Here is a 27,721-nt window from a genome sequence, read left to right as displayed (position 1 = left end):
AGGATCTGAGCACTTGTTTAAGCCTATGGGTAAACTTTTTCCTTAACTGCAGCAAGTGATGAGCATACGTTTCGAGCTGTGCAAAGAAGTTTGCGCTTCCAATAACTGTAACTCCTTTGACTTTTGTAGGGTTTGTGCATAAATTTAAGCATATCCTCAAGGACCCTCCTGAATAAAGGCTGTCAGAATGATCAGAAGAGCTCGTTGCAGAGTCATACAATAGTCAAGGTTCAGGGAGACCTCTGGAGCACTACTCCGCTCCTCCTGCTCATTCGGGTCAGCTAGAGCAAGTTGCACAGGACCGTGTCCAGTCGGGCTTTTAATATCTCCAGGGATGGACACTCCACCGTTTCCCTGGGTAACCTCTCCCAGTGTTTGACCAGCCTCGCAGTGTTTTCTTGTCATCTTTCATTCTTTTTTTCCCCCCTATTACTTCCTCTGGTTGTACATCTAAATGTCTCAGTGCCGTTTCTGTCTTTCTAGTCCTACTGGGCTTTGCTTTAGGCAAATTTGCGTCGAAGTTGTTCAGTTCTTCAACGGGTTCTGTTTTTATGGCAGTAACTGCTAAATGGTCTGCCACAAAGCTGGGGCGAGTGTTATCGGTGTCTTTAACAGTTACTTTGTTTTCATCTCTGGCTTTTCAGTGGTTTTAGCCTCAAGACTTAGATTCATGGAAAGTTCTGAAAGACCTTGCACAATATTTTTTTTTTTTTTTTTTTCAAACTCAGTGCTGCTGGAGCTTCCTCTAAACAGTTGTAGGTTAAAGGGCTCAACAGTCGGAGGCCTCGTTGACTCTTACAGCATGTACTTGCTCAGGAAAAACAAATTCGATACGTTCTTATTGAGGCCACGCTTCTTGCAAGGTGTTACAGGCATTCTGAACTGCGTTATCCGCAGCGCTGCTGGGACGGTGCTTGGATTTGCTTTGGGGAAATGGGCGAAAGGTGGGGGTTTGAGACTGCGGGGCAGTTGGTTCTCCTCAGACCGCGTGGCGAGCGGGTAGGTTTTGTGCTCATACCCCTGGGGATGATTTTTCTAGTGCTGGAGGGAAGCACGGGGTCAGACACGCTCTGTGTCTCTCAGCGTGTGTGCTACAGCTGCTAGGGTTGGAGGAGGAGGACATAGACTCCCCCAAAAATGCATCATATTTTCTCTAGTTCTGTAACATCACAGGTGTGTGGAAAATTCTTGTTACTTGCCACAAACCATGTCAGTATATCCCCAGTTATTTGGTGCTCTACTTAATTTATTCTGTAACAAACAAGTAATAACTGATGAGTGAATGTGCTCATTTAATTTAAATTTGTTTTTCTTTTTTTCCTCATAGTAAACTACTGTACATTTGTGTTCAAAGCAGTCAAGCTCGGGGAAAAAATTTTGATTTCAAATGAGAAATAGCCTAATTTAGAACAGAAACAGACCTTAAAGACCTGTTGTACTCGGAAGGACAAAAAAAACCAAACCAAAACAAAAAAAACCCCACCAAAACCTCTGAGGAACACTTTGTATCAAATGTTGCTGGGTGTTCCAAAAATCAGTAAGATCCAGGTGGGGTTTTTGTCTAATTTAGAAGATACGGCAGCCAATAGGAGGACATACTTGTGGATCTCATTCTGGTGGACGAAGTTAGTTGGGCTCTGGACTGGAAGGTAATGGTTGCCTGAAAAGCAACGATCGTGGCCTCAATAGGTTCATTGTGGAACAGCCAGAAGCTCGGCAGCTGATACTTCAACAGGGGTCCTCTACTTCAGCTGAGCAATACGATAAAATGGATCGTGGGGATGAAGTTGTTATCAAAATGGGATCTTTGCTCAGTCTGTCCAGCCATTGCTTCCATCTCCGATTCGCGCACTTTTGCTCGTTTGGACCTTTCCTGGTACCTTAAATGCTATTCTTGAAACCAGAAGAGTTGTTTTTTTTTTAAAAAAAAAAAATATTATTTTTGGTGCACTTGGCTATTGTCTCTGAGCCTAAATAAATTTCTGTGGCATAGGATACAGTCCGGAGAGGGCTGCAAACACAGGGTGGACTAATTCAGAGCACTGAAAAATTTTTGAGCACAGACGCAGACAACAGGCTGCTGCTGTTCTGTTCCATCATTCTCCGTTTTGAACATAGATATTACTTTTTTTTAATGATAAAAGATGGTTAGCCTGTGGCTCCAGTGCAAACCCAAGAAATTCTTACAAGACTTTCAGAACCCAGGCAGCATTTGACAAGCTCTCTGTATTGTGAAATGAATGTCAGGCAGCAGCAGGCTCTCTCCTCCAAGATAACCTTTGATTTCTTCACTTGAGAATCTAACCCGTGAATCTGTATTTTTCACAAGCGTGAAAATCCTGTATTTACGTTATCCCATTCAGTGGGGCTTGTGCTACTGGACACTCTGGTGCCTTGAGAGTAACATCTGACTACCAAATCCTGAAGAACTGAAGTATGTGTGCTGTCATCTGTGAAGCAAGCAAGGTGGTGGACCAAAGGAAGAAACCCACATCAGTGCTGTCAACAGCCAGCCTTCGCCTCACCAGAGCTCCTCACGTGAGAACAGCCACCTCGTGAGACACGGGTGGGAGCTGCTGTCACAATTGCAAAAGTGCTCTGCTTCACTTTGGGACGGTGTCATTCTGCTGATGGCACTAAAGCTAGGGAAGTTCCTGTCTCTGGAAGGAGAGGTGGCTGCCTGCGAGGATCTGCTGTCATGCCTTCTGTAGGAAAACCCCAACCAGCTGTCACCGTTCCACCTCTGAGGAAAGATGGGGGAAGCTGGGGAGGGTAGTGGGGGCGCTGGCCAAGATTTCATTCCTCCACGTGGGAAAGTGGCTCAGGAGTGACGTGGAGTTCCAGAATAAATATCAATTAGAGCTTCTTTTAGACCAGACCATGCTACAGTCTGTTCTGACTACATTTCCCTCATCTGTGATCAGTGCACCTCTGAACACCGCGACAGAGCCAGGTCCCTAAATCAACCAGTTCTTCATGCTTACTGGACCTCTCTTGCTTCTGGGCTTGGTCAAACGTTTGCCTGTGGAAGCATCCCCTGCAGAATATCCCCTTCAGCCCTGCGCCTGCCTCCTTGTCGTCAAGGTGGAGACAAAGTGTGGTTCTGGGGAAGAGCTCTGTGATGGATCCAGTGTCATACACGCACCCTGGAGCGTCACGAGGCACTCGGAAGACTATGGGAGAGGCCGAGACCACTCCCCAGCCTGCCAGGGGCACAACCTCCAACACGGTATGTACGTGCTCCTGCACAAAGAGCAGGAGATCCACACGGCTGCCCTTGTAGCACCTTGCTTTTGCTGTCTGGGAACAGTTCAGAGATTTGGAAAAGGTGAGAGATTCTTATATTGGCCTGATTTAAGTGCAGTACTTCATGCTGTAGAGCATATTGCGAAAGAGATTTATTTGAACGATGGTGACCCCTTCATACTGTTTTCCAGTTGTTCCAGCGTAGCTATGAAGGAAACAAACAACAAGGAGATTTTACCACTTTTTTTTTTTTCCTGCCTTTTCACACAGAATTTTCCTGTAAAATACTGGGCTGAGCCCAGGCAGCAGTGGCACTTTGACCTCAAGTGGGATGTCCACAGCTGTGTGTATCCTCCTCTTAATTGCTGTCTGCTTTGCCCAAGATAGGGAGATGCTCATGGGAGTTGTGTGAGATCTTAATAATCCTCTTGTGTGGCAGTTGCTGTAAATGATCTTTAAAGACTTCAAGCAGAGGAAGATAAATAGGGGAATAGTCATAAACTGAATTCTGCTTCTTAAACCAAGCTCTACTTAAACCAAACCCTGTGCTCTCGCAACATCACTCCTGTCTGCTTATAATCCAGGCTGCAGAAAGCAGGGGCCAACAAGAAGAGCATGGCCAGCAGTTCAGAGGAGATGGTCTCTCCCCTCTCGGTGCTGATGAGGCTGCAGCTCAGTGGCCTCCTCAGTGTGCAGTGCTGGGTTCCCCAGCACGAGGGATGCGGATTTACTGGGCAGAGTCCAGCAAAGGGCTGCTCGGGGGAAAAGCTTGGAGCATCTGGCACCCGGGGAGAGCCTGAGCGAGCTGGGGCTGTTCAGCCTGGGGAAGAGGCAGTTTGGGGGATCTTGCCATCTGTGTAAACTCCTGATGGGGGAAAGACGGCTGGCGCAGACTCTTCTCAGTGGTATCCAGTGGAAGGACAAGAGGCAATGGGCACAAATGCAATACAGGAAATTCCATGTAAATGTAAGAAACTGTGGGTGGGGTGGGTGGGTGTGTTTTTCCTGCCAAGGGCGGTCAAACACTAAACCAGACCCAAACCTCTGCCCCCTGAAGCGTTGTCAGTTTACAAGTGGTTCCCTCACCGGAGAACATGTGTCTCGCAATGCTCTGGGCATGGGGCTGGGGAGGTGGCCGGCGCGGGCAGGGAGACAGCCGGGGCAGCGGTGCTGGTGTGGCAGCGGCTCTGCTCTACGCTTGTATGGTGAGACCAGTTCCTTCCTGCTGGCCCTTGCCCACAACCACCTCTTGAGCCCTCTCCCCTCCACCATCTGGGCATAGAGAATACCTGAAGTGATTAGGGGAGGTTTTATCTCTGTCCAGTTCTCTGTGGCAGAAGGAGAAAAAAAAAAAAAGTATCTTAGGAAAAATTAAGAACAGGGGATTTAGAGACGTACTGGAGTAGTTGTCCATCTAATTTGTAGTTCTGTATCTGAAAATAGGCCATGACAGGTGTTTCAGAAGCAGCATCTCTCTTGGTTTCATTTTGTTGAATCTGATTTTATGATAGAGTACCTTATTTTCTGGGAAATAAACCTTGGGAGAACTTGTCATATTTTAACAAAATACAAAAACCTGGTGGCCACTGGGCCAATACTGTCTCGTTAAGCCTTATAGCTGTGCTAGGGACAATGCGGTATGTCAAACAGATTCACCATTACTGGTGAATGACCTCTTAGTGCTACTGCACTGACCCTTAGTGCACAGAGGAGTTTGCCCGTGGTCCCTGTGGACCCTCCTGTGCTCTTCTGGGATGGTGGGTGCTGGCGGGAGCTCGCAGGACGCACCAGCGGCTGTGGAGATGGTGCTGCTGCCATGACCCCCGTCTCCAGGAGCCGAGGCAGATGAAGGCAAAGGAGCACAGCAGCCCTGGCACCAAGGGCTGAGCAGCATTTGATGGTGCTGAGCGCCCAGCTGGATGGTGTCCTCCTGGGAAAGGCAGTGCTCCTGTCCTGGATGAGCCGTGCCCATGCAATCCTGGGTGAGTCAGCCCTTTGACAGCAAGGCCTTTGTAGCCCTGAGTCAAGCATGAGTTTACTGCTGCGCTGCTGGAGCATCTCCCCTCACGGGCATGCAGAAGCCGACAGTAAGTAGCTGCTTGTTGACAGTCCCGTTGGCAGCTCTAGGGGCACGTGACAGGAGTCAGGAGAGGTGGCACACAGGGCGTGACAGCAGCTGTGGAGCACAGACTCCTGTTCTTGCCGTATCCAGCCTTGTGCGGTGTTTGTAACTGTCCTGGTGCCACAACTGGACTTCTGGGTGCAACTGCGCATATGGCTAAGGAGCAATGTCTAATCAAATTACCCAAATACGTAGTTTTTTCCTCTTGCTTTCACAGGAGGCACAAGCTACACAAAAAGCATTGCTTAAGGAGCATTTCGCTTACAGACATGGACCAGTCTGTCTTGGCTTCGTTATCAATAGAGGTCAATGTGTAGATGTGATTATAAGGCCACTTTTTTTTCTTATATATATATTAAGGTATTTGAAATACATTAAAACACCACAGCTGTATCTCACTGGAGTTTTGAAGCTGGCAAACTGTCGATGTAATGGCATTTATAATCCTTTCCCTCCCCAGCAAAAAGCATGTCTGGGTTGGGGTTACTGAGTCCTGCGGGAATGTGGGCCCCTGTCCAATGGAGTGAAGCACCTGCTTAAGGTTAATCACGTAGTTCAGTGGTTTTCTGGGATAGGCCCATTTGCAGGTGATAAAAAGGCCCACAGATAACCAGTGAAGGCAGTGCAAAACAGAGAATTATTGTCTAATGATATTAAGTGCCTTTTATCTTGGATGGCTTGTAAGAAATGAAATTCTGAGCTTGTCACCAGCCCTACAGCTCATTTGGGAGGTTTTTAGAGCTGATCCAGAAGTCCCCTGTATATGGTTCCAGGCCTTATGTCAGCGTCAGCTGCACACTGATATATGTTAGCCAAAAAAAATTGATTTTCTGTGCTATAATGCTACCTGCAAGTGGGAATACGAGTAAGTCTCATACGATGTCCCCTGCAAATTTTGTTTTCTCGTAGTCTGTACTGTCCATCGGATCTGGGGAGGAGGCGGCAGGAGAGCTCTTTCGCCCACGTTGGCCGTACCTTCCAGCACGTTTCCTCCCTGCAAGCTGGTGCTGGTGCTCACCCTCAGGTCAGCCAGGCAGGCGCGGGAAGCAAACCCCAGGCGGTCCGAAGGCTGGAATGGAAGTGGTTAAGAATTCAACTTTCTAGAAAGTAAGTCATGTGAAGATGCACATGTCTCCTTTTGCAGTTATCTCGGGCTGCCTGACTCTGCTGTTTTCTTGGGAGCATTCAGATTTCTGGGGTGGAAAGACTGTCGGTAGTGTGGCATCCTCCCGCCCTCCTTCCCTCCCAGGCCTCCTCCTCGGCTGCCGGCTGAGCTCGCCTGTGCAGCTCCTCACCCCCAGCTGGCTATACCGGGGTTTCCCCAGCAGCACAGGTAATGCAAACCACTGATACTTCCAGTGTTTTTCTAGTGCCACATCATTAATCCTGTGCCTGCTGTAAGGAGGTTCAGGTTTTTTAAGGTCGGCAGTCAAACTCAAAAGCTGCTATAGGCTGGGAGTTTTGGGTCAGCCAAGAGCGACACTTTTGCACATGAACTCCATGTTGTTTCAGCAGATCCACCACTTCTTTTACTTTTCTTGGGGTTTTTTTTTGTTTGTTTTTTTTTTTCCTGAGCTGATAATGATATTTTATTGAAGTTTCCTTTGGGTTGGGTGGGTCATCAAGCCCAGCCAGTAACAGCGCATGTTTCTGTTGAACGTGATTCTTTCCTCAGAAAGAGAATTCCCTGCCTGAACTGGGCGAGTAGAGGGTGACAGGCGAAGGAAGCGGGAAGAGCTGCCGGTCCTAAAGACAGTCTCAGCCTGCAGCAAAGACTCTTTCTTCAGAGAATCTGGTGTTCACTGCTGTTCCTGGGCTTCCAATAATCACACGTGCCTGGGAAAAGGGCAGTCGGTCCGTCGGCTGGAGAGCCTGGCGCTCAGGGCTCTTGACTGAACCTGCTAAAGGCAAAGGAGAAGCTGCAGTTGTGTACGTGGGAAGAAAATGGAAGTGATTTCAATGATGCTTGTGTTTTGGAACAGTCTGGGATCAAAATGACATCAGGGACCTCAAGGCTCTAGTCTCAACGAAGAGGTGAAACTGTTAGCACAGTAGAGTCTCAGTTCCCCGTGGCAGGCTGAGTTCAAGAAAGTTCGGTTGTTTGCAATTCCTCAGCACCTCCAGAATGCCCCTGTGTGTTCTTGGGTGCCTGCCTTATGCTGATAAACCGTTGCTGGCCTTTCTTCCCCATGAAAAAGGAGATGAAAACCACAGTCCTTGCAGCCTTGGGCTTGTCTTGTCACAGTGGTGCTGTGGCTGCTGTTGTCTTGCCTTAGTACTCCTTGTTCCCGAGACTCTTATTGTGATGTTTGGCCTCCTGAGAGGGAGTCACAGCTTTCTGCATGTTGTTTTCATGTGATGTGTCCTTCCCGTTGCTTCTGTTTTCCTTTTGTTTTTGTGCTTAGCTCCAAAAAACAGCCTCACTGTTCACTGGTCTGCCATGGCTGCTGAGCTCAGTGGAGTGGGAGGCTGACAGGCAGCTGATGGGATGCGGCCCCACGCTGGCACCAAACCAAGCTCCTAACCTTAGTAGGAGCTTTTTGCTCCTGACTGGATAAACGAGGGCTGGGTGCTCTAGGGCTGATTTTATTTCTCATCAAGTGACCCCTCACAGCACTCTCCTCCTCAGCCCCTTGGCCAACACCCTGGTTGTCAGAACTATTCCAAATTGTCCTGGTTTGAGAGACATGGGGCGAATTTCTCTTCTAATGCCTGGGAAAACTGGGTGCAGTCCTTGCGTACTTTATATTGGTATCGGGCTCAATACTGGTTCTTTAGAGTTATTAATGTTAATTATCTAGTCTTATCGCATTAAATCTGTTTATATTTCAACCCTCAGGTTTCCTTGTTTTTTCTCCGATTCCCCTTCCTGGCTAGGGAGGGGTCATGGGGTGAGAGAATAATTGTCTGAAGGACAACAAATTGTCGTAGGTTTCTCAAACCGTAACAGCAGTGCAGCAAATCGAAGGCAGAAGTGGCCCTGCCGCAAGTGCCGGCCTCCGCTCGGCGGGGTTGTGCTCTCCTGCAGTGCCCGGCCTGCCCCGAGGAACCGCAGGGGGAACCGGGCTGCCCAGCTCGGTCCCAAGCGGCGTGGTGTCATCTCTCCCCAGCGCGGCCAGGTGAGTGAGACCTCGCGGTTGTCCTCGCCTCACCTGGCCATGGCCAGGTCGCAGCAGTGCAGCCGCGGGAGCGGTACGGTGTGACGATGTGCAGCAGTTGGGGAAATCTCTGCAAGAGTGCGCCTGGGTGTGGGGATAAGGCAGCGAACCTCAGGGCGCTGCAGCTGGAATTGTGCCTCACAAGGGTTGTTTTTTTTTTTTCTTAATTTAGACAGATTTGGAAAAGCTTCATGTTTGTGAAAACACTAATTCTTCCGCTCATAAACTCTTTTTTTTCTGTCCCTCATCTAATAGATATTTGATAATTAACAATAAACACTTAGATTTGTTTTGCCTCTGGTGTAAAAAAAAAAAAAAAAAAACCCAAACACAGAGCAATGTTTAATATGAAATGATGTCTGCTTGCCCCTTCAGTGAACTGCTAAAAAGCAGAACAATAACTGGCTCGCATGCTTTAGAAGTCACAAATAACGGTTTGGATCATAATAGCTGTATTCATTACCCCCTACAGATTGGCTCTCATAATCTAAACAATTTCTCTATATGTTGTGTGACTGACAGCATGCCTATAATTCCAGTGAAGTCCTTGTAGATAGTATTTAATCGGCCATATGGCACAACATGTGTAAATTCCTTAAGGGTATGACTATACCCCAAGTCTATCCGATTCAGTATTGTGCTGTGAAGACGCAGAACGCAATAAAATAGGTAAAAAGATTTAAAAGTAAGGCTTTAATGTACAAAACATAAAGGATCAATGGTGCTCTCTACCTCTATTATAATCTCAGTGCACAATGCCAAAGTAACAAGGACTAGGAATTAACTTCAGTCCTAAAGCGCCTTCCTTCCACGTCCTGACCTCTTGCTTTTGCAGCCGGGAAGGAAGATGGGATCATGGCCTCTATAATCGAAGCACTTTTCTATAGCAAACCCTCAACGTTAGAGGTGCTCGGGGGTACGATCCCTGGATCCAGCTTAGCCTTACAGCTGGAATCACAGGGACACACCAGGGCTGAGCTGTGTGGAGACCACCACTCCAAACCCCCTGATGCCCCTTTCGGCACCGAGCCTCCTCAGGATAGGGGTGTTATAAATGTCATAGAATCGCCCAGGTTGGAAGGGACCTTTCAGATCACCGAGTCCAAGCCCACCACTAACCCCTGTCCCTCGGCACCACGCCTACACGTCTTTTAAATCCCTCCAGGGATGGTGACTCCACCGCTTCCCTGGGCAGCCTGTTCCAATGTTTGATAACCCTTTTGGTGAAGAAATTTTCCCTAATATCCATCCTAAACCTCCCCTGGAGCAATGTCGGGCCATTTCCTCTTGTCCCATGATCTGTTCCTTGGGAGAAGAGACCGACCCCCCCTGGCTGACCCCTCCTTTCAGGGAGTTGCAGAGAGCGAGAAGGTCTCCCCTCAGCCCCCTTTTCTCCAGGCTGAACACCCCCAGCTCCCTCAGCCGCTCCCCACAAGGCTTGTGCTCCAGACCCCTCACCAGCTCCGTTGCCCTTCCCTGGACACACTCCAGCCCCTCAGTGTCTTTCTTGTCGTGAGGGGCCTTTTGGTGAATAAATTTTCCCTAATGTCCACCCTAAACCTCCCCTGGTGCCACTCGAGGCCGTTTCCCCTTGTCCTGGCGCCTGTTCCTTGGGAGACGAGTCCGACTCCCCCCGGGTACCCCGCGTAGCCCCGGCTGGGGGCCGCCATGGCCGGAGCGGGGGCACCTCCGCGGAGCCCCGCCCGGGCCGTGTGCGGGGGCGGGACAGCGCCCGCCTGAGGGGACACGGCGGCACCTGCCGCGGGGACAAAGCGGGGCCGAGCCGGGGGTCGGGCCGTGCCGGGGCCCTCCCCGTCCCCGCCCCCGGCCCGTCCCCGCCCGCCGGCAGGGAGGCGGTGGCCGCGGCTCGGCGGGGCTCAGCGCGTACCATGTCGCCATGTCGGAAGTGAGGAAGTTCACGAAGCGGCTCAGCAAGCCGGGCACGGCCGCCGAGCTGCGGCAGAGCGTCTCGGAGGCGGTGCGGGGCTCCTTCGTCCCGGTGAGCGCGGCGGGGCGCGGCCCGGGGCGGCGGGCGGGGAAGGGGCAGCCTTGGGCAGGGGCTGCGCGGAGCGGGGGGAGGCTCCGGGGGATGCGCGGGGCAGGGCGCGGCGGGGCAGCGGCAGAATTCCCGCGCTGGCGTCCCCCTCCGCCTTGTGTCGCGACATCCCGCCTTCCCCCCCGCCCGCCACCTGCCGTCCCCGGCCGGGTCGGGGCGCGGGTAAGCGGCGGAGTCGGTGGGCGCTGGCGCGGTGGCAGCCCCCGGGCGGGGGGCGGCCCCGCTGCCGAGCAGGAGGACACGGCGGGGGGCGCCGCGGGCGCTGGCGACGGGCCCGAGTCCGCCCCGTCCCGGGAATCGCGCTCGAATGTCCGGGGCGAAGTCACCTGCTTTAGCCCTGGGCTCCATCCCGGCGTGCGGGATGCTGCAGCAGGTTGTCTTTGTTGCGCCGACGCTGTGCGGACGTTCGCCACCGTCCCCCGGGGGGGTGCCGGGGCCAGCTCAGCGCTCCCCTGGGCTTGGTCGGATGCATTTCGGTGTCGCTCGTTGAATTACTCTAGCGTGTGATCAACTTTGACCTTGACATTGATGGAAGGTTAGTCAATGGGATGCGCAGAAAGCGCGGTGCAAGTTCAGTGAATAATTTCTGTTAGTTCTCTACTGACAGATGAAATGGCACGTGCTGTTAAATAAATGGAAGGTTTTAAATCATTCTTTTAAAAAACAGTTTTCTTGTGAATTTACTGATTTCTGTAGCTGAAAAAAGCCATGGTAATAATCCAGTCTGATTTCCTTGTGCCACGGCTACTGCTTCCTACGTGCAGATGTTCAGGGATCCTTATGGGTGCCCGTGTGATTTGCTTTCCCTCTTTCATCAACAATACACGGGGACAAATGCTTTGTACACGCTGATGGAACCTCTCATTAAAAATGAAATTGTTTGCGTAGGACTTGAAGAGCTTTGGTATCCTACAGGCAAATGGTTACTGGGTGCCTGTGCCAGGTGCCTTCTGTCAGAGAGGGAAGGGATGGGTGGGGCTGCAGATGGAAATAAATAAAACCTTGACAGCACCCCGAAGGAGCCGGCAGAGCCCAGCAGCTGCTCTCTTTCCGATCCTCTCTGGGGTTTCCTTGCCCACACCGTCTCTCCCTCTGACAGGCGAATCCCCCCGGGCTGCCCTGCTGCTCAGTTTGCAGCCAGGCAGACCCACGGGGGGCGAGGGCAGGTGTCTCTAGTTCCTAGGTCTTGGCAGAGTTTCCCGCTTTCGACAGTTCAGCGACGAGGGATAAATCCTGGCACTTCTGCATCGCTAGGAAGAGCCACAAGACACTGCGGCGTTCAGGGAGCAGGGAAGGAGGTGGCATAAGCTTATAGGGCTGTCTCAGATGGTACTTTGGCCACCCTCAGTGATTAAAGATGAGATTATGCTTTCCAGGTTCCTTCAAGAAAAAGGTGTCCTCTCTGTCTACCAGATTGTTGTCCTTGCGAGGAGGGGATGTCTATGCACTGCTGTGCTGGCTGTTGGGAGGGCGGAGGGAGCATCCCGGGAAATGATGGTGGGGAGTGGTGGAGAGGGGGGACACACCAAAAAGCCATAGTTTCTGACCCTGCTCGCGAGGCAAGGCTCAGCGTTGGCGCTGATGAGCCGGGCAGCTGCAGAGCGTGGCCTAAGCATGTCCCCTCCCCACCTGCCCCTGCTCGCCACAGGCAGAGCAGGGGACACCGACGGCCCCCAGCATCAGCCGTGTGCCAGCGGGCTGGTGCTGAGCTCACCGGTGCCACCAGGACGGCTGATGGGTAGGTGTGGAGCCAGGGCTGGAGCTCGGTAAGTGGATGGGGCGGGCTGGCAGCATGCCATGCAGTGCGTCCAGGGGTCTCGGGAGCTGGGGCTTTCTGGCAGGCTGGAGTCGCACTAGGGACCTTGCTTGGCAGGTGCCATTCCCTTCCTGCAGCCTGGACACTGCAGGTGACATTAAGTCAATAAGAGCATGTGAACAGGGATCCTGGGGACGCCCTGCTCATCCCTCGGTGATCCTGTCAGACCTGCGCTGTCTGCTGGCCTTGGGGCAATTGCAGCTGGGACCGGGAGGATCTGTGGTGGTGAGCGTGGATGGGATGAAGGGTTGGGGAGCAGAGCTAATGCTGCCTGTACCAGAGCAGAGAACTTCATCCGCAGGAGGAGCGGGCGTCGTAGGGCTCTTTCCATGCCTAGATTGAGCTCGGCATTTTGGGCATTCAAGGCACTCCCTGCCGACAAGGAACTGTCTGAAATAAGAAGCCATTTGTAGTCAGTGGATGAAAGCGTAGTAAATGAAAACGTCTCGGTGAGGAAAGCCTTTAACGTCATGGAAGCGGTCAGCTTGTGTGGAGCTGCAGTTTGTGTGTTAAAGGAGGTGCATCTCCAGCCATGAGCGCTGTGCTCCTGTGGCCAGCAGCATGGTGTCTGGTGCGATGCAGCTCCCAAACCGCTGTCCCACAAGTGCGGTGAGGCTCATGTCATCTCATTTCTGTTCCTGGCTTTCCGTTTATGCTTGTCTAGCACCAGGAGAATATTTTCGCTTCTCTTTGGTGTGCAAAGCTGGAGTGAAGTCGGCAGGAGTTTGGTTGGTGAGTTCTGGCAGAGCTTTGCTCTTATGTGCAGGCAAAACGGGAGCGCTGGGTATGGTGGTGGTCAGACATCGGCAGCAAAGGGAGGTTGTCCCTTTCTGAGGTGTCCTGGGGTACCCGTGTGCCACCCATTGCCCTTTGGACCAGCTGCCAGGATGCAGTCAGCGCTGCTCCTCTCGTGGTGTAAGCAGAGCTGTAATCTGGCGCTGTCGCTGTGGTGGGGACCTGGGGGCACGTCGGTCCCCAGGGACAGGGAAGGATGAAGCGCAGCCTTCGCTTGGGGCTCTTTTTTTCCCCTCACTGTGCTGGTGTTCCCAGCGTCCCGGCTCTCCTTCTGGCCTTGCGTCCTGTTCACAGACAGGCTGCATGAGGGAGGTCTTGGCGAGAGAGAGAGGGAGCGGGAATCCCGTGGAAGCGCATGGAGCCCTGCGGAGCAGCCAGGGCGGCTGGGAGCCCCATGTCTCTGTAGGGCAGATGGTATCAATTCCAGCTTTGAACAGCCCCTGGTGCACGCTACTGATTGTGACTCACGGATGGAGTTCAGGCAAAATAACTCACAAACGAGGCCAATGTTCAAATAAACAGACAAATTTAGCAAAACCTTTAAGTTGGCGAGTGGGATAAATGACATGCTAAAAGATGAAGGAAAACTTTACAATTAGGTTAAAGAGAGGAACAGTCAAAGCCTAAGTGTGATAGCTTAAACTGTTCTTAACCAAGAAATTACCTGCAGCTTAAACCTTGGGGCACCAACAGCAAAACACTTGTGTTTGTTAGAAGTGCGACTTCAGAGCCAGGGTGCAAAGTGCTGGTGATGCCTGGGAGAGGCACCTGGGCTCGACCTCAAGGAGAGCAGCCAGGCACCTGATTTGGGCTCAGACCTTCAGCGCAGTCTCCCTCCTCCCGTCCTCTCCATGCGCGGGACGCTGCTGGATGTGAGTGGGAAAGTCACGGCAAGGCAGGAGAAACCTCCACCGAGGCACTGGCCGACACGGGAGCATCGCAAGAGGATGCTCAGGAGGATGCTCAGCCCTGCTCTGGTGCCCGATCCCATGCCCTGGTGCCCGTGCAAATCTCCTTCAGCCCACCTTTGCTCTCCCTCTGAAAGCGTCGTGGGGCGCCATAGAGTCGAGCAGTTTAAGAGCACGCATGCGCGTGAATGAGATCTGGGATCCTGGGTCTTGGGCACCACTAGGAAAACAGCAAGGGCTCTCCCTTCTGCCTGGGGACCCGAATCAGCTGCACGGGGTCTCTTTCACGGTTTCCCTGTGTGTGTGTATGGCTGCAGCTGAGCCGGAGCCTCCCATGCTCTGTGGGACCCACGTCCTTGGCAGCGGGCAGGCCCCACAAGGAGAGGGCAGTGTGTCAACCCATTGCAAGTTTTCTAAAGGTGCCATTCTCCATGTCGTGACAGAGGAATGAAATGTGCGGGAGATGGGATTAGAGGAGCAAGCACTTAACAAAAACCCAGACAATCCATGTTCCCACCGTGCTGCCAAAACTAGTCGTCTGGTGGCAATTTTAAGTCTCCCACAATTACTCTGATTTTCTTTATATCATTTCTGCACAGGTTGACTGAAGATACATTTACTGTTTTGCCAGAGAGGTTTACAAAGGATGCAGATCAGGAGCACCTAATCTGAGAAGGAGCAGCTGCACAGGCTTTGCCCACGCTGAGTGTCGGCCAGCCCACTGGGGCATCCCCAGGCACCCCAAGGCACAGCTTGGTGGCACCTGGGCACACTCACAGCTCTCGGCCACCCATCTGCATCCAGCCCTGGGGCCATCAACATCAGAAGGACACGGAGCTGTTGGAGCGGGGCCAGAGGAGGCCCCGGAGATGCTGGGAGGGCTGGAGCCCCTCTGCTGTGAGGACAGGCTGAGAGAGCTGGGGGGGTTCAGCCTGGAGAAGAGAAGGCTCCGGGGAGACCTTCCAGCCCCTTCCAGTCCCTAAAGGGGCTCCAGGAAAGCTGGGGAGGGACTCTGGATCAGGGAGGGGAGCCATGGGGCAAGGGGGAACAGTTTTAAGCTGAAAGAGGGGAGATTTAGCTGAGATCTGAGGAAGAAATTCTTTGCTGTGAGGGTGATGAGCCCCTGGCCCAGGTTGCCCAGAGAAGCTGTGGCTGCCCCATCCCTGGAGGGGTTCAAGGCCAGGCTGGACGGGGCTTGGAGCAACCTGGTCTGGTGGGAGGTGTCCCTGCCCAGGGCAGGGGAGGTGGAACTAGATGATCTTTAAGGTCCCTTCCCACCCAAACCATGCTGCGATTCTATCTGCCAGCACATGATCTCCCAGCAATCGCCACGTAGGAGAACCTCTGCTTGGAAACAACCGCATCGATTCTTGCCACACAGAGGTGTTCCAGCTGGGTGTCTGCTCTCCTGTGTTGTGTGGTGCTGCGGGACGTGCTCCCTGAACCACCCCCCCACGCCGTGAGACTGTGGGCAGCGTGCCAGGGGAAGATGGGTTTTGTTTGATCCTGGCTGGGCTGGGCTTGTATGCGTGGCTCCGTTTCAGGCAGACGCAAAATAGGAGATAAAAAGCTTCTTAACGGTGATATTAAGAAGGTTTTGATGGGAGGCAAAAAGGCATTTTGTTCTTTCTGTGGTTTTTTTCAGCTTGAACTATATTATTAGTGTCTGAATTTATACTCATGCAGAGGAAATCAGCTTTCTCCATAGAATCCTCTTTTAATAAGCTAAATTCACTTTGATCAATGTGAAGGCTGTTTATATGCAGCGTTTGTAGTGATCTTGGTGCTCGAGAGAGACACGGAATATATGCGTGTTCCCCCTTGAGTGTAGTCAGTATGCTGTGTTTGCATAATTTACGTAGAAAAAGAGACGTAGATGAGACATGGGAGGAAATTCTGCCCCTGCGCGGGTGGGTGGGAGGTTTGCTGTCGGCTCAGCCAGGGCAAGTTTTGGGGTGCCTGCAGGGTCGGCTGCTGCAGCTCGCTCGGGCAGGACGTGCTTACAGAGAGATTGTTGCTGACAGGGGCTTATTCAAGAAAACACTTCAAGGCGTTCTTAAAATTAATCACGTGCTTTCCTGAACTGGGGCTTGTGTGCTGCGATGGGCTGGCTTTAGCCCCCGGGGGGCTGAGTGCCGCAGGGTGGCCTGTTCGGCTCCTGCCTGAGCACACCCCGGTGGCGCAGGGGATGAAGGGCACTGATTTATGGAGAGGAGCAGGCAGCTATTTGGGGCCACTTCTCAGCAAATTTCCAGTATTTCTCCTCCAGACACCCAGTCCAGAAGAGACGAAGCAAGACCTTGCTCCTCTGCACACACATGCATGTCGAGGGACAGGTGTGCAGGGTGAGCTGTGGTCAATGCAGCCATTTCTTGAGGGTTTTGGAGGCTATGACAAGCTTTTGATGGGGACTAAATCTTATCCTTCCCAAGGCTTCATTTAAAGGTGTGTGTGTCCTCCTGCCCATGATAGGGAAGCTCTAGGAAGAGCGCAAAGCATCCAGCCCTTACACGCGTGTGCGTATACCCCTTATCACGTTTTGCTGGCTGTGTGGCTGGGGTTTTAGCACTTGGCTGGGCAAGGCTGAGAGCGGTTTGTCCTGCGCCAGGGACAGCGTCATGAAAATGCAGCTGTCCCTGCATTGACAAGCATCTGCCTCAACCAGCCGCCGTCAGTGCAGCGGCACGCCTGGGACAGATGGCTGGTTGGTGGTGCCTGCAGCTCATGCCAGCAATGCGGCTGCAGATTTGGTGCACGCAAAATCCAGCGAGGGGATGGCTCTTGGGCTTTGTTTCAGCCTCTTCTGGGGCCTGGAGGTATTTGCGGAGACCCCCTCCCCTGGACCAGGAGAGTTTTAACCTGTTCTGCCTGCTGTAGTGCATATTGTAGCATCCTTTTATATATGTGCAGCTCGATGGCTCTTACAGCGTTTGACTTAGCCCTTTGCACGCTGATTTATTATCTCTAATGATGCAAAGTTACACAAAGCTTTTGACATTTCTGCAGCCTGTGAATGCAAGTCACAGCCACGCGCAGCCGCTGAGCAGCAGCCAGGCTTGGGACAGGCGTGTGCTTTGGCTTCCCCTCTTAATTGGCCTCCTCACTCCCCTTCTGCCCGAGGAAGAAAAGGGAAGGAAAGGGTGGTTTCGTTCGCCTTTGTGGGCATTGCTGTCATCTCAGAAATGCTGGAGTTCGTTTCCCTGCCACCATCTCCCTCCATCTCTTTCATTGCCTTAAAATGTACAAATCAAAGCTCTCCCTTGCTGGCTCCTCTTCCCTTCAGCACAGCCCTGGCTTATCTTTACAGCTTTTCCCGGCCTCCCGCCGCTTCTCTAATGGTGTCAGGTCTGCTTTTTCCTGACCCCGTTCTCACCCCTCTCTCCTTTCTTGCTGAAATGCAATTTTTTTCTCTGCCCTATTAATACCTGCTGCCCCGGGGGTGTCCCTGGGGAGCAGCTGCGGCTGGGAGGGGACCCTGCCTGGTTGGGTCCGGAGCGCTCCCTGCTCCATCCTCCTGCTCCTGGCTCCGTGCTGGGTGACGTCCTCCCCCGCAGCCCGATCCCTTCATCCCCAGAGCGGGGACACGGCACGGGGGCAGCCAGCAAGACATCTCTCCTGTGCCGTATTAGTCATGTCAAAGTGCTGTACGTTGCTGTCTGTAACAGCATATATAGGTGGATAACTGTACTTGGGCAGTGGTGGGAGCCTGGGATGGGGGCTGGAGCCGCAGTGTGGGGTCTGTGCGGAGCAGGGCATGTCTCAAGGGAGGCACGGCTTGGGGTGGCGGCTGGTCCTGTGCCTGCCGGGGCTCTGCCAGCCCGACAGGCCCGCAGGGACTCGGGGAGAGGGCTGGAGGGGCACAGGATGTTGGGCTTATGACAGGGAAAGGCAGGGTCGGGAGAGGAGAAAGGAGCCCCATCCGTTCTCGGAGGGGAGATGGTGGGGTGGGCTGAAAGCCCACAGAGGTGGTTTTCAGGGTGGCAAACCCAGCCGCTTTCCGTGGCAGTTTGGGGGTCCAGGAAAGTTGCATTGGACTCAGACAGGTTTCCCTCATGGTTCTGCCTTTTCCTCCGTGCCTGGGGAGACCTACATGCTCCCCCGTCCCTTTGCATAACCCCAGAGCTTGTGTGGATGTCTTCTTCTGGGGAAACTTCGAGGTGCTTCCGTCGGCAACGGCATTTTGATGGCGGGTGTGTTGAAGCTTTGCAGAGCCTGTCCGCAGGCCCTCCGCCTTTGAGAAGGGTTTGCCTTTGCAGCCGTCGGCCCCTGCGTCCGATGCCCGTGGCCCAAAGACAGAACACGGATGGGGGCTGAGAAAAACAACTTCCTGAGCCGGTTAAACCACCGCGGACATGGCTGGGGTTTGACTTCGCTGCCGGGGCTGTTCGCTGTATTGCTAAAGGCAACCCAAAACCGTCTTGCAACTTCCTGCTCTGTTTTTTCCCCAGCGTGGCTGTTTGGGCTCGGGCAAGTCGCTTTGCCATGGCCGGGCTTGTTTCGTGCCGCCCGCTCGCCCCCGCAGAGTGGCTGCACTGTTGGCCTGGCCCCGCGCGCAAGTGGTTTCTTAAGTGAAAAACAAGTTTTTTAAGAGCAGGCAGGAAAGGGAGGGGTTCTGCTTCTGTAAAATTAATTGCTTTAAGATGTTCTGAAGTTGTCTATTCTGGAACTGGATGCTAAATATAAAACCGATACTACATAAATAAATGATGAAACACCAGTGACATCTGAAAAATACTTTGGGATGCTCCAGTTAAGAACTTACATAAATAACATGTATTATTATCGTTGTAATTACTATTTTCCTTTTTTAGCATGCCTGCGCTTACAGAATGGTTTGAGAAGTCGTATCTGGCAGAAATTCATCTGTCCCATAGAAACCAGTACTCTTTTGCCAATTTCTATTAAAGCTATTATTTTCAGAGGAGAAAATCAGAGCTAGGCTGTGTTTTCACCGCTCTCAGGCTCTGCGGCAGATGCTCAGCTGGATGCAGGTGCAACTCCGCTGACGTAGAGCTGCGCTGATCTCTCCCTCCGCTCCTGGTGCAGAAGGGCTGGATTTGAGCCCTGCGCGGGCAGGGACACTCTGAAAGGTGTTGCGTCTGGGGACCGGAGACGCCATGGCAGCCTGCACTGAGCTGTCACCGGTGTCTCTCACGCAGAAGCACTTGGTGATCCCGAGGAAGGTCAGGGCACAGAGGACAAGGGTACTGAAAGCAATGTCAGATGCTTTGCCCTGTGCAGGAGCGGTGCTGGATCACTTCCAGTGAGTGCTTAAGCCAGAGGTGGACCGTGCCTCCAGCTGCCGCTCGCCTCTGGCACTGCTTTCCCATCAACACTGCGCTTGTTGAGGGCAGCGTTTTCCAGAGGTGATGTGGGAGGGCACAGCACTCGTGGGCTGGAGGGGCAGCACTGCCCGGGCCACTCGCGGCTTGGCTGTGGACTGTCACCGCTTCGTGGTACGCAGCTTCTTCCTGACGGCTGTTTCCTCGGCTGAAGGGGTTATGCAAGAATCTCCAGCTTTCAGGGAGAAACAGCATTCCTGGCCCTTGTGGCTGCAGGAGGAAGTTTCAAAATGTGATCTGCTAACGGCTGTGAAGTTTGGAGCCCACTTCTGAATTAAGTGGAAGGGAAATGAAAAGCCATATGCTGATTACCCTGGCTTCCTGAAGTTTCTAAGCCAGGCTGAAGACGTTTCAAGCCTGAATTAGTTTTATTTGCCTAAGCAGTAATGACAGGTAAATGTTTGTACGTTTACACCAACATCAGTTTTTTGACTTCAAGCCTTCTGCAAGCTGGTTTCTTGCACTGATGCTCCGCCACTCTCAGAGACAGCCCTGATAACTGCAAACGCTTGCGTTATCACTAGAGAATTGGGCATTGCAGTCAAAAAAGGAGACGTCCAAGGTACAAAATACCCAGAACCCAGGCTGCTCTTCGCAGTGCTCCGATGAGGTTCTGCAGCCACCCGGGGCCGTGGAGGCGCGAGGTGTGGGTTGGTGAGATGCTTTTGCACAGGACTTGGGCAGGGTGCAGGGAAGCAGTGGAGATGGGGCAGGCTCTTGCTCTGCGCTTTCAGATAGGGAGTGTGAGTCGTTTTCACTGCAAGTGTTTTCTTGCAGGGTGCCAGGACTGTGCACCCATCTCCCCTTCCCCACCACCTGGCTTTTTATTTCTCTGAGAGCTCCTGTCCAACACAGCCATCTCCATTTAATGCGGGGCAGGGAGGGGTGCAGCAGCCTGAGCTCTCCGCGCTGTCTCAGAGCAGGAGCGTGGCGCAGACCAGCACATGCTCCTCTACGGAGATGGGAGCATGGGGGCTCTCACCCAGAGCCCCATCTAATGGGACCCCTGGAAATGACGCAGCTGTGTCTCCCACTGTTCAGCCGCTGGGCTCCCTTAGCCCCCCCGTACCCACTTCTGGGTGTAAAAGAGACAAAGCGAGTCCTGCAGCTCGTTGTGGGGGTGCTGGGGTCTGGGGAAGAGACAGTCTGCTCGCCTGGACCACGGCTGGGGAAACGTTTCCCTCCAGGGCATAGCACAGCACCGCAGGGGAGAGCGGAGGTGCTGGGTACCCCGCTGAAGGCAGCACCCAACAACTCCTCAGGGAGCCCGCGCTGCCGAGAGAGGGTCTGTTTGCTGCTGGGAAGGGAGAGCCCTCGGAGGGCTGGTGTGCCATACATCTGGTCCCGTGTGTTGGTCCGGCCCATGTGAGCCTGTGTCCTGCTTTCCTGTTTCTGCTCCGGGTTGCAGAGCATCCACGTGCTGTGAGCATCCACGCCGGGCAGTGCCGCCAGCTTTGCCCTGGGATGGGGGAGCGGGGGGCAGGAGATGCTGTCCGGCTGCCGCGGGAGCTCTCGGGGCGATGCTCTTCCTGAGGTTGCTAATGTGCTGCCCGCAGGAGGGCTGTGTGGAGCATTGCTCTGAGCCAATCTCTCCACGTCAGGCCCTTTTTCCTCACCTCATCCTTGTCCCTTCCTGGCTGCCTGTGGGGCCCTTCCCTCCTGTCTGCAGTGCACACCCGCTCCCCGCCTCGCACCTCAGCTGCTCCGTCCCCATCTCCTGCCCGCTCCCCCATTGCACCTCAGCCCCCCATCCCCATCTCCCCTGTCATAGCGGCACAGCCCCAGCCTTTCTTCAAGCCCTGCGTGCCGTGGCATCGCCTCTGTGCTCACCCACCTCTAGCTCAGCACCTCCCAGCTGAGCCAAGCCCGCATCCCCCGTCCCACCCACCCCGGCACCACCTTGGACCAGCTTCTGGCACCCTTACCTCTCCCTGCTGCTGCTGCTCCTCCTCCTCCTCGGGAGGTTTTCCTCCCCTGGCATTTCACAAAGCGCTCAGTGTATTTGCACGTCCGTCCTGCCGCCCACCTCTCTCCCCTGTCCCACGTGCAGACGTTTCCCCTGTGGTCTCAAGCTCAGCATTTTTGTGCCTTCAGCACAGCCAGGATTCCTGTCTGGGCATTCCTCTTTGTTTTTAAACTTCCTTCTCTCTGGACAGCGTAAAAACAGTTTTGGCCTGCTCATACCCAGGTTTATTGACTATTTTTCATCCTTGTGGTTTTAACATGGCCCGTCTCTGCGCCTTGCCCTGGGCCCAGCCAAGTGCTGGGTTTGCAGCAGGCTCATGGGCACAAGCTCCCTCCCCATCGCCTGGCGAAAGCTGCTTCGTTGCCTCTCCTGATTTCCTCCCAGAACGTGGCTTTGCTGAGAAGCCCACAAAGCTGTTGGCAGCGGCAGGGCTGCGCCGTGTTGTGACTGCTGCCATGTGTGCTGACTCACACCGTCTCCCTCTGCCCGTCCTCCTCTCATCTCTGCTTCCGCCTCTCCCCCCTCTCCTGGGCTTTTGAACGCAAAGTCTTTGGGGAAGAGACTTTATTCTGGCTTGGCACAGGGTCATGGCGGTTCCAGGTGCTGGCTAGCCGAGGTTCCTGGAATGATGGACTATGCGTGAATCTCAGCTTTTCTAAATGAAGCTCTGCAGTTTTTCTGCAAGCCTGAGTTAGAGCATGTAGATGAGATCAGATGGCAGTGCAGGCGCTGGGGGCAGAAAAAGCAGAGTCACAAATGTTCTGTTTAAAAAAAAAAGAAGCACAAAAAAATCCCAAACCGAACCAACCAACCAACCAACTCTTAAAGGTCACACCATTTGAGAGAGCCTTGACCAGAGATCTTTGAATCTTTGGAAAAGCTTTTCTATGGATAGAAATTGCTCCATTCCGTGTGCCCATATGGTTTGCCAAGTGAGCGTTCTCAGTTCCCATTCAAATTCTCCCATGTACTGTCAGGTTTCGTGAGCAAAATAAAGAATGGGGAGTTCTCTTTGCTGTCTGCAAGGTATCCTCGCATTTCCAGATTGCAGGGGGAAGTGGTCCCTCTCTGCCCTGGGCTGTTGCCAGTCTTGGAAGTGATGTGACTGTGACTAGTACGTCCAAAGGATAGTTGTTCGCTTCCCTTTTCCCCCCACCCTTTAGCTTTTAGTCAGTTCCCCAGATTGACTTTGCCTCCTATTTTCAGTGGATTTCACCTACTGGGTCCTTTGGAATTTGTTTTAAAATTTGGACTTTGCCAAACTTTCCACATAAGTAGAAAAACAGGGTTGCAAGAGATGAGGGAGTAAATAGGTAGGCTGTAAAATGCTGGCTAAATTTTGGGGAACAGTTGTGCAGTTGGAGGCAATAAATGTCGTCCATGCTATTTTCCTCCTCTTTCTTTAGCTAGTCTAAAGAACCGTCACTTTTAATGTTGGGATCGCCCCTGTGCCTAGCTGCGTTGTGAGCGTGGATGCAGGCGCGGGGTTGCGCTTTGCTTCTGAGGAAGTGAGAAAGCGCCAGGTCCCGCCTGCTGCTCAACCCACAGCCTTTCGGTGGAAGGCAGGCGGAAGCCTCGCAGGGCCGCACCAGGCAGCAATGGAGAGGGGTGTGGGTGCGCCACCTAAAAGGTCTGAAAATACAAAAGCTTTCTCGTAGTTTTCTTTTGGCCGCTGTTTTTTTAAAAAAATATACTTGAATGGAACGTTTCTCCTTCACTTTCGGTACATTCACATCATTTGGATTATATACCTGTTGTCATTCTGGGAGAAAAGGATGTCAGAAAAACGTTAATCATATAGAATCATAGAATGGTTAGAGTTGGAAGGGACCTTAAAGCCCACCCAGTGCCACCCCCTGCCCTGGGCAGGGACACCTCCCACCAGACCAGGTTGCTCCAAGCCCCGTCCAGCCTGGCCTTGAACGCCTACAGGGATGGGGCAGACACAGCTTCTCTGGGCAACCTGGGCCAGGGGCTCATCACCCTCACAGCCAAGAATTTCTTCCTCAGATCTCAGCTAAATCTCCCCTCTTCCAGTGTAAAACCATTCCCCCTCGTCCCATGGCTCCCCTCCCTGATCCAGAGTCCCTCCCCAGCTTTCCTGGAGCCCCTTTAGGGACTGGAAGGGGCTGGAAGGTCTCCCCGGAGCCTTCTCTTCTCCAGGCTGAACCCCCCCAGCTCTCTCAGCCTGTCCTCACAGCAGAGGGGCTCCAGCCCTCCCAGCATCTCCGGGGCCTCCTCTGGCCCTGCTCCAACAGCTCCGTGTCCTTCTGCTGTTGGTGCCCAGATCTGGAGGCAGCACTGCAGGGGGGTCTCCACAGAGCGGAGCAGAGGGGCAGAATCCCCCCCCTCGTCTTGCTGCCCACGCTGCTGGGGATGCAGCCCAGGCTGCGGGGGGTTTCTGGGCTGTGAGTGCACGTTGCCGGCTCATTCGTGTGATGTACAAGTGCAGGATGCTGGAAGACAGGTGGCTACTGTTTTTCAGGCAATAAATGTTTAAAATAGAAATGGCCTTTTCTGTTCTTCCCCACATGAGTATCTCCAGTTATCGTTAAAAACCTTTGTTCACAACAAGCAAATATAAGGAATTTTATAAGCTTTGCAAATGGATACAGAAAGGTGACAATTTAATTAGACTTCTTAAGATTCCCTGTTCTTGGTTAATGGGTAATTCCCTTGCTAAAGCTTTCCTCCAAACTCTGGTGGTTTCTCTTGGGCTGGGGTCTCTGCTCAGGCTGGCGGGGGTGGCAGGACAAGCTGGGCGCTGAGGATGAGGACCTTTCCTCGGGGTTTTCTGTGTGCCGGGCCCTTTGTGCTTGCGCTTGGCCGAAGGCAGAGCCTTGCGTTGGTGTTCGTGGGCATGTTTCTGTTGAAGTCATTTCACTGAATTTCCTGTTAAAATGCCAGCCAACTTGCTGGCTGGTGGAGAGTCAATACTCTAATAGATAGGCTGTTGTTTCCCTGCGCCGTTGTCCAAGCGGAGCCTCGTGACCCGGCCTGGCCCAGGGCTCGAGCACGGCAGACCACCCTCTTCCTCGCGCTCCTGTGGCCCCGTGCTCAGGGGCTGCAGCAGAAGGACAGCGAGAGCAACGTGTGGGTTTTGGGAACAGGCTGGTGCGTGGGGGCTCAAACCAGTGTTTTTTTTAAGGGAGGTAAGTGTGGTTATCCAGGAGGGTACGCTGCTCTCCCCTTACCTTTGTTTAAAGTCGTGTTTTTCCCCTATGAGGTGTTTCCCACGGGTCTTCGTTTTTATCCCAGTGCAGTGGCTGTGGCTGGGCTCGAGGTGCAGAGGGCAGCTCGCCCCAGCCTGCCCACGCAGTTGGAGGAACCCAGGAGCATCGCCGTGCACTTGTCTGACTGCCCTGGGCGAACAGCTGCTGCCTGTACGACGGAGAACAGGATGGCTTTGGCAGCACTGCATGTTTTTTTTTCCTGCAGAAATGGGTTGATTTTGTTGCTGGACTGGCAGCATTTCTTTGTACTTGGATATTGGCTTTCCCAGTGGAGGAATTTGTGGTTTCTAAGACTCTAATTGCTTTAGTGTAATAGTTTTTCCTCTGCTTTCATAGTGACTTTGGTGGGTGCCATCTGCTGTTGCCATGCTGCAGCACCAGGCAGCATGAGGCTGAGCCCTGGGTGCCGGAAGGGGTGTGCTTTAACCAACCTTGTCAGAAAAAATAAGACTTTGAAAGCTGTTTTTCAGGGCTTAAAGCTTTACCTCCAGCCCTGTTGGACTCTGGACTCTAGGGTAGGCTAAAGGGAAAAAAATATTTGTGATGGCTTCCTCCAGCCGGCGTGAATCATGGTGGACAGAGGAGTCTGTGTTTCAGTGATGGCAGGCAGGGGACAGGCCACATCCTTTTGTGAGCAGCTGCTTTGCCTGCAAACGGCTTGACCTACATCTTTTGGCTTCACTTTAGAGACGTCGCTGTGGTCTGTGACAGCCCGGCTTTGTCGTGCTGGGTGCAAGCACAGCCGGCGTAACGCCGTGCTGCAGGTGCCGGAGAGCTGAAACTGGGAAATGGGGTGCTGCCTCCAGCTCTGGGGCCACCAGCATAAGCAGGACGTGGACCTGTTGGAGCGGAGCCAGAGGAGGCCCTGGAGATGCTGGGAGGGCTGGAGCCCCTCTGCTGTGAGGACAGGCTGAGAGAGCTGGGGGGGTTCAGCCTGGAGAAGAGAAGGCTCTGGGGAGACCTTCCAGCCCCTTCCAGTCCCTAAAGGGGCTCCAGAAAAGCTGGGGAGGGACTCTGGATCAGGGAGGGGAGCCACAGGACGAGGGGGAATGGCTTCCAACTGAAAGAGGGGAGATTTAGATGAGTTCTGAGGAAGAAATTCTTTGCTGTGAGGGTGATGAGCCCCTGGCCCAGGTTGCCCAGAGGAGCTGTGGCTGCCCCATCCCTGGAGGGGTTCAAGGCCAGGTTGGACGGGGCTTAGAGCAACCTGGTCTGGTGGGAGGTGTCCCTGCCCAGGACAGGGGGTGGCACTGGGTGGGCTTTAAGGTCCCTTCCAACCCAAACCATTCTGTGATTCTGTGAAATCACACGGCTTGGATAAGGAGAGCTCCAGGGACTGCATTTCTAACAGCTCCGGAGGAGAAAGGCCTGTCTGTTGGTGCTGCAAAGCCCATCTGGGTGACAGCTCTCGGCATCCCCCACCTCATGGGGCTCCACCTGTCCCAGGACTCATCACGGCCTCACAGGATATAGAGCACAGCACGAGCCTGCACAACACGTTTTGTCCAATTTCGCTAAATCCCCAAGCGTGGAAGGGTTGCAGTGGGTTATTTTAAGGAGCTTTTTCCTATCTGTGGTGAGAAGTGCTGTATGGGTTTTGAAGCCTCTCGTGTGAGGATGCGGGATTCTTTTCACTCCTTACTCTTTAATGGCCATCGAATCCCATGAGGGTCACCGCCACGACTTTGTCTTGCTGGTCATCAGAGTTGTCAGAGTTAGAAAAGAAGTGTTATGAAAACCCCAGCTTTTAAAAAGAACCACTTTAGAAACAAGAGTCCCAGCTTCAGGACCACGTTGCAAAAAAGGACTGAAAATATTGTGTAATCAGAAGGCCTGAGTTCTGCATGTCCAAAGCTGCTATTTAATGCCATAGCCATGTGAAAGGCTCTTAGAGGGAATCTCATTTACCATGACAGCTGCTGCCAGGGTGAGGTGGGATGGGAGCTAGTGTGAGCAGTGCTCGGCTCCAGGTGTTGCTTTGAGCAGCGTACGCTGCTGAGTTTTGCCAGGGTTGCTGTGGCGATGAGCAGCAAGAAAGGTAAATTGGACGGGTCGGCAGAGCCCCGTGCACCCGGTGTGTCGGGTCCTGCCTGGTCTCGTGGGGTGGCCGAGCCCTGGGGACATCTGGCCCCAGACCTGCAAATGGGGGAGCAGCTCGTGAATGTCCTGTTAATTCACATTAATGGGCAAAGCTTGGCAAATTTGCAGAAGCGCATAGTGTTATCCTGAAAGAAGACCAGTGTTTCAGATGATTAACCAAATTCAATTAAGCATTTAAAGAGCATGAGACTGAGAGAAAATGGATTCCTTCTCTCCGTCTACCTTTTGGGGTTTTGGGACTCCTGTTTTTCAGCTGATCTCTTCCTTTTTGCTGAGACTCCGGTGAAGGAGCAGGGGCTCCTGGTGCGGTGATGCTGGCAGCCGGCAGCGCTGGGGCTGGCCACGTTCCTCACCCCGTGTCCCCGATCCCCATGGCCAGGCCGGTGGGTCTTCTCCTCCTCTGGGCCTTTGTCTGTCCCACCAGCAACACAGTGGGCTTCTCCCGCGGTGGCTGCGGTGCTTCTGCCGGTGCTAACACGGCACCAGGTTTCTTTCAGGACAGTGCGAGCAGTGAAGCAAAGTTTCCAGAGTGCGGTTAAGAGGGAACTGCTTCAGATGCCCGAGCTAATCCACGCTGGATTCCTGCAGTATGGAAAAGAGACATTTTGAATGCAAAACTCTCTGAGGCAGGAGGTGTATTTTCCCCAGCCAAGAGTAAGAGCTTCTTTGTGGATGGCCAGAAGCACAGCAGAGTGGGTGCTCGGCAAATGGCTGTGCAGGAATTGCTCTGCCCAAAGGCTCATGTGGCCACAGGCATCGCTTACATTAGTAAAATAGGCCTTAATTGCACAGAGGCTCTGTGCTGTCCTCCATCGGAGGGATGCTGGGATGTCGTCCTGCTGCTGGGATGCAGTCCTGGGAAACACAGCGTGAAAGGTACCTGCTTTGCATTTCTGAGGTGCTGTGGGGAAAAGCTTTCATCTCGGTTTTGCTTTCTGAACGAATTAAAGGCTGACCAGTCACGCACCTGGGATGGAGG

At 53.2% G+C, this 27,721-nt stretch overlaps 1 protein-coding gene across 6 annotated transcripts in view; it reads left to right on the top strand.

The window, feature by feature from the left end:
- Positions 1 to 10,366: 10,366 nt before the first annotated feature.
- Positions 10,367 to 27,721, top strand: part of DOCK11 (dedicator of cytokinesis 11) — an 87,795-nt gene continuing 70,440 nt past the window's right edge. For all 6 annotated transcript variants that reach the window (XM_054215619.1, XM_054215617.1, XM_054215616.1 and 3 more), the window contains exon 1: positions 10,367 to 10,525. In XM_054215619.1, the coding sequence (XP_054071594.1) occupies positions 10,424 to 10,525 (102 nt within the window). In that variant the 5' untranslated portion in view covers positions 10,367 to 10,423. The remainder of the gene's footprint in view (positions 10,526 to 27,721) is intronic.

Source organism: Rissa tridactyla, chromosome 9 (assembly GCF_028500815.1).
Source record: "Rissa tridactyla isolate bRisTri1 chromosome 9, bRisTri1.patW.cur.20221130, whole genome shotgun sequence".
NCBI classification, from domain to species: domain Eukaryota; kingdom Metazoa; phylum Chordata; class Aves; order Charadriiformes; family Laridae; genus Rissa; species Rissa tridactyla.
Note: the sequence above shows the minus strand (reverse complement) of the source record. Positions and strands in the feature narration are given on the sequence as shown.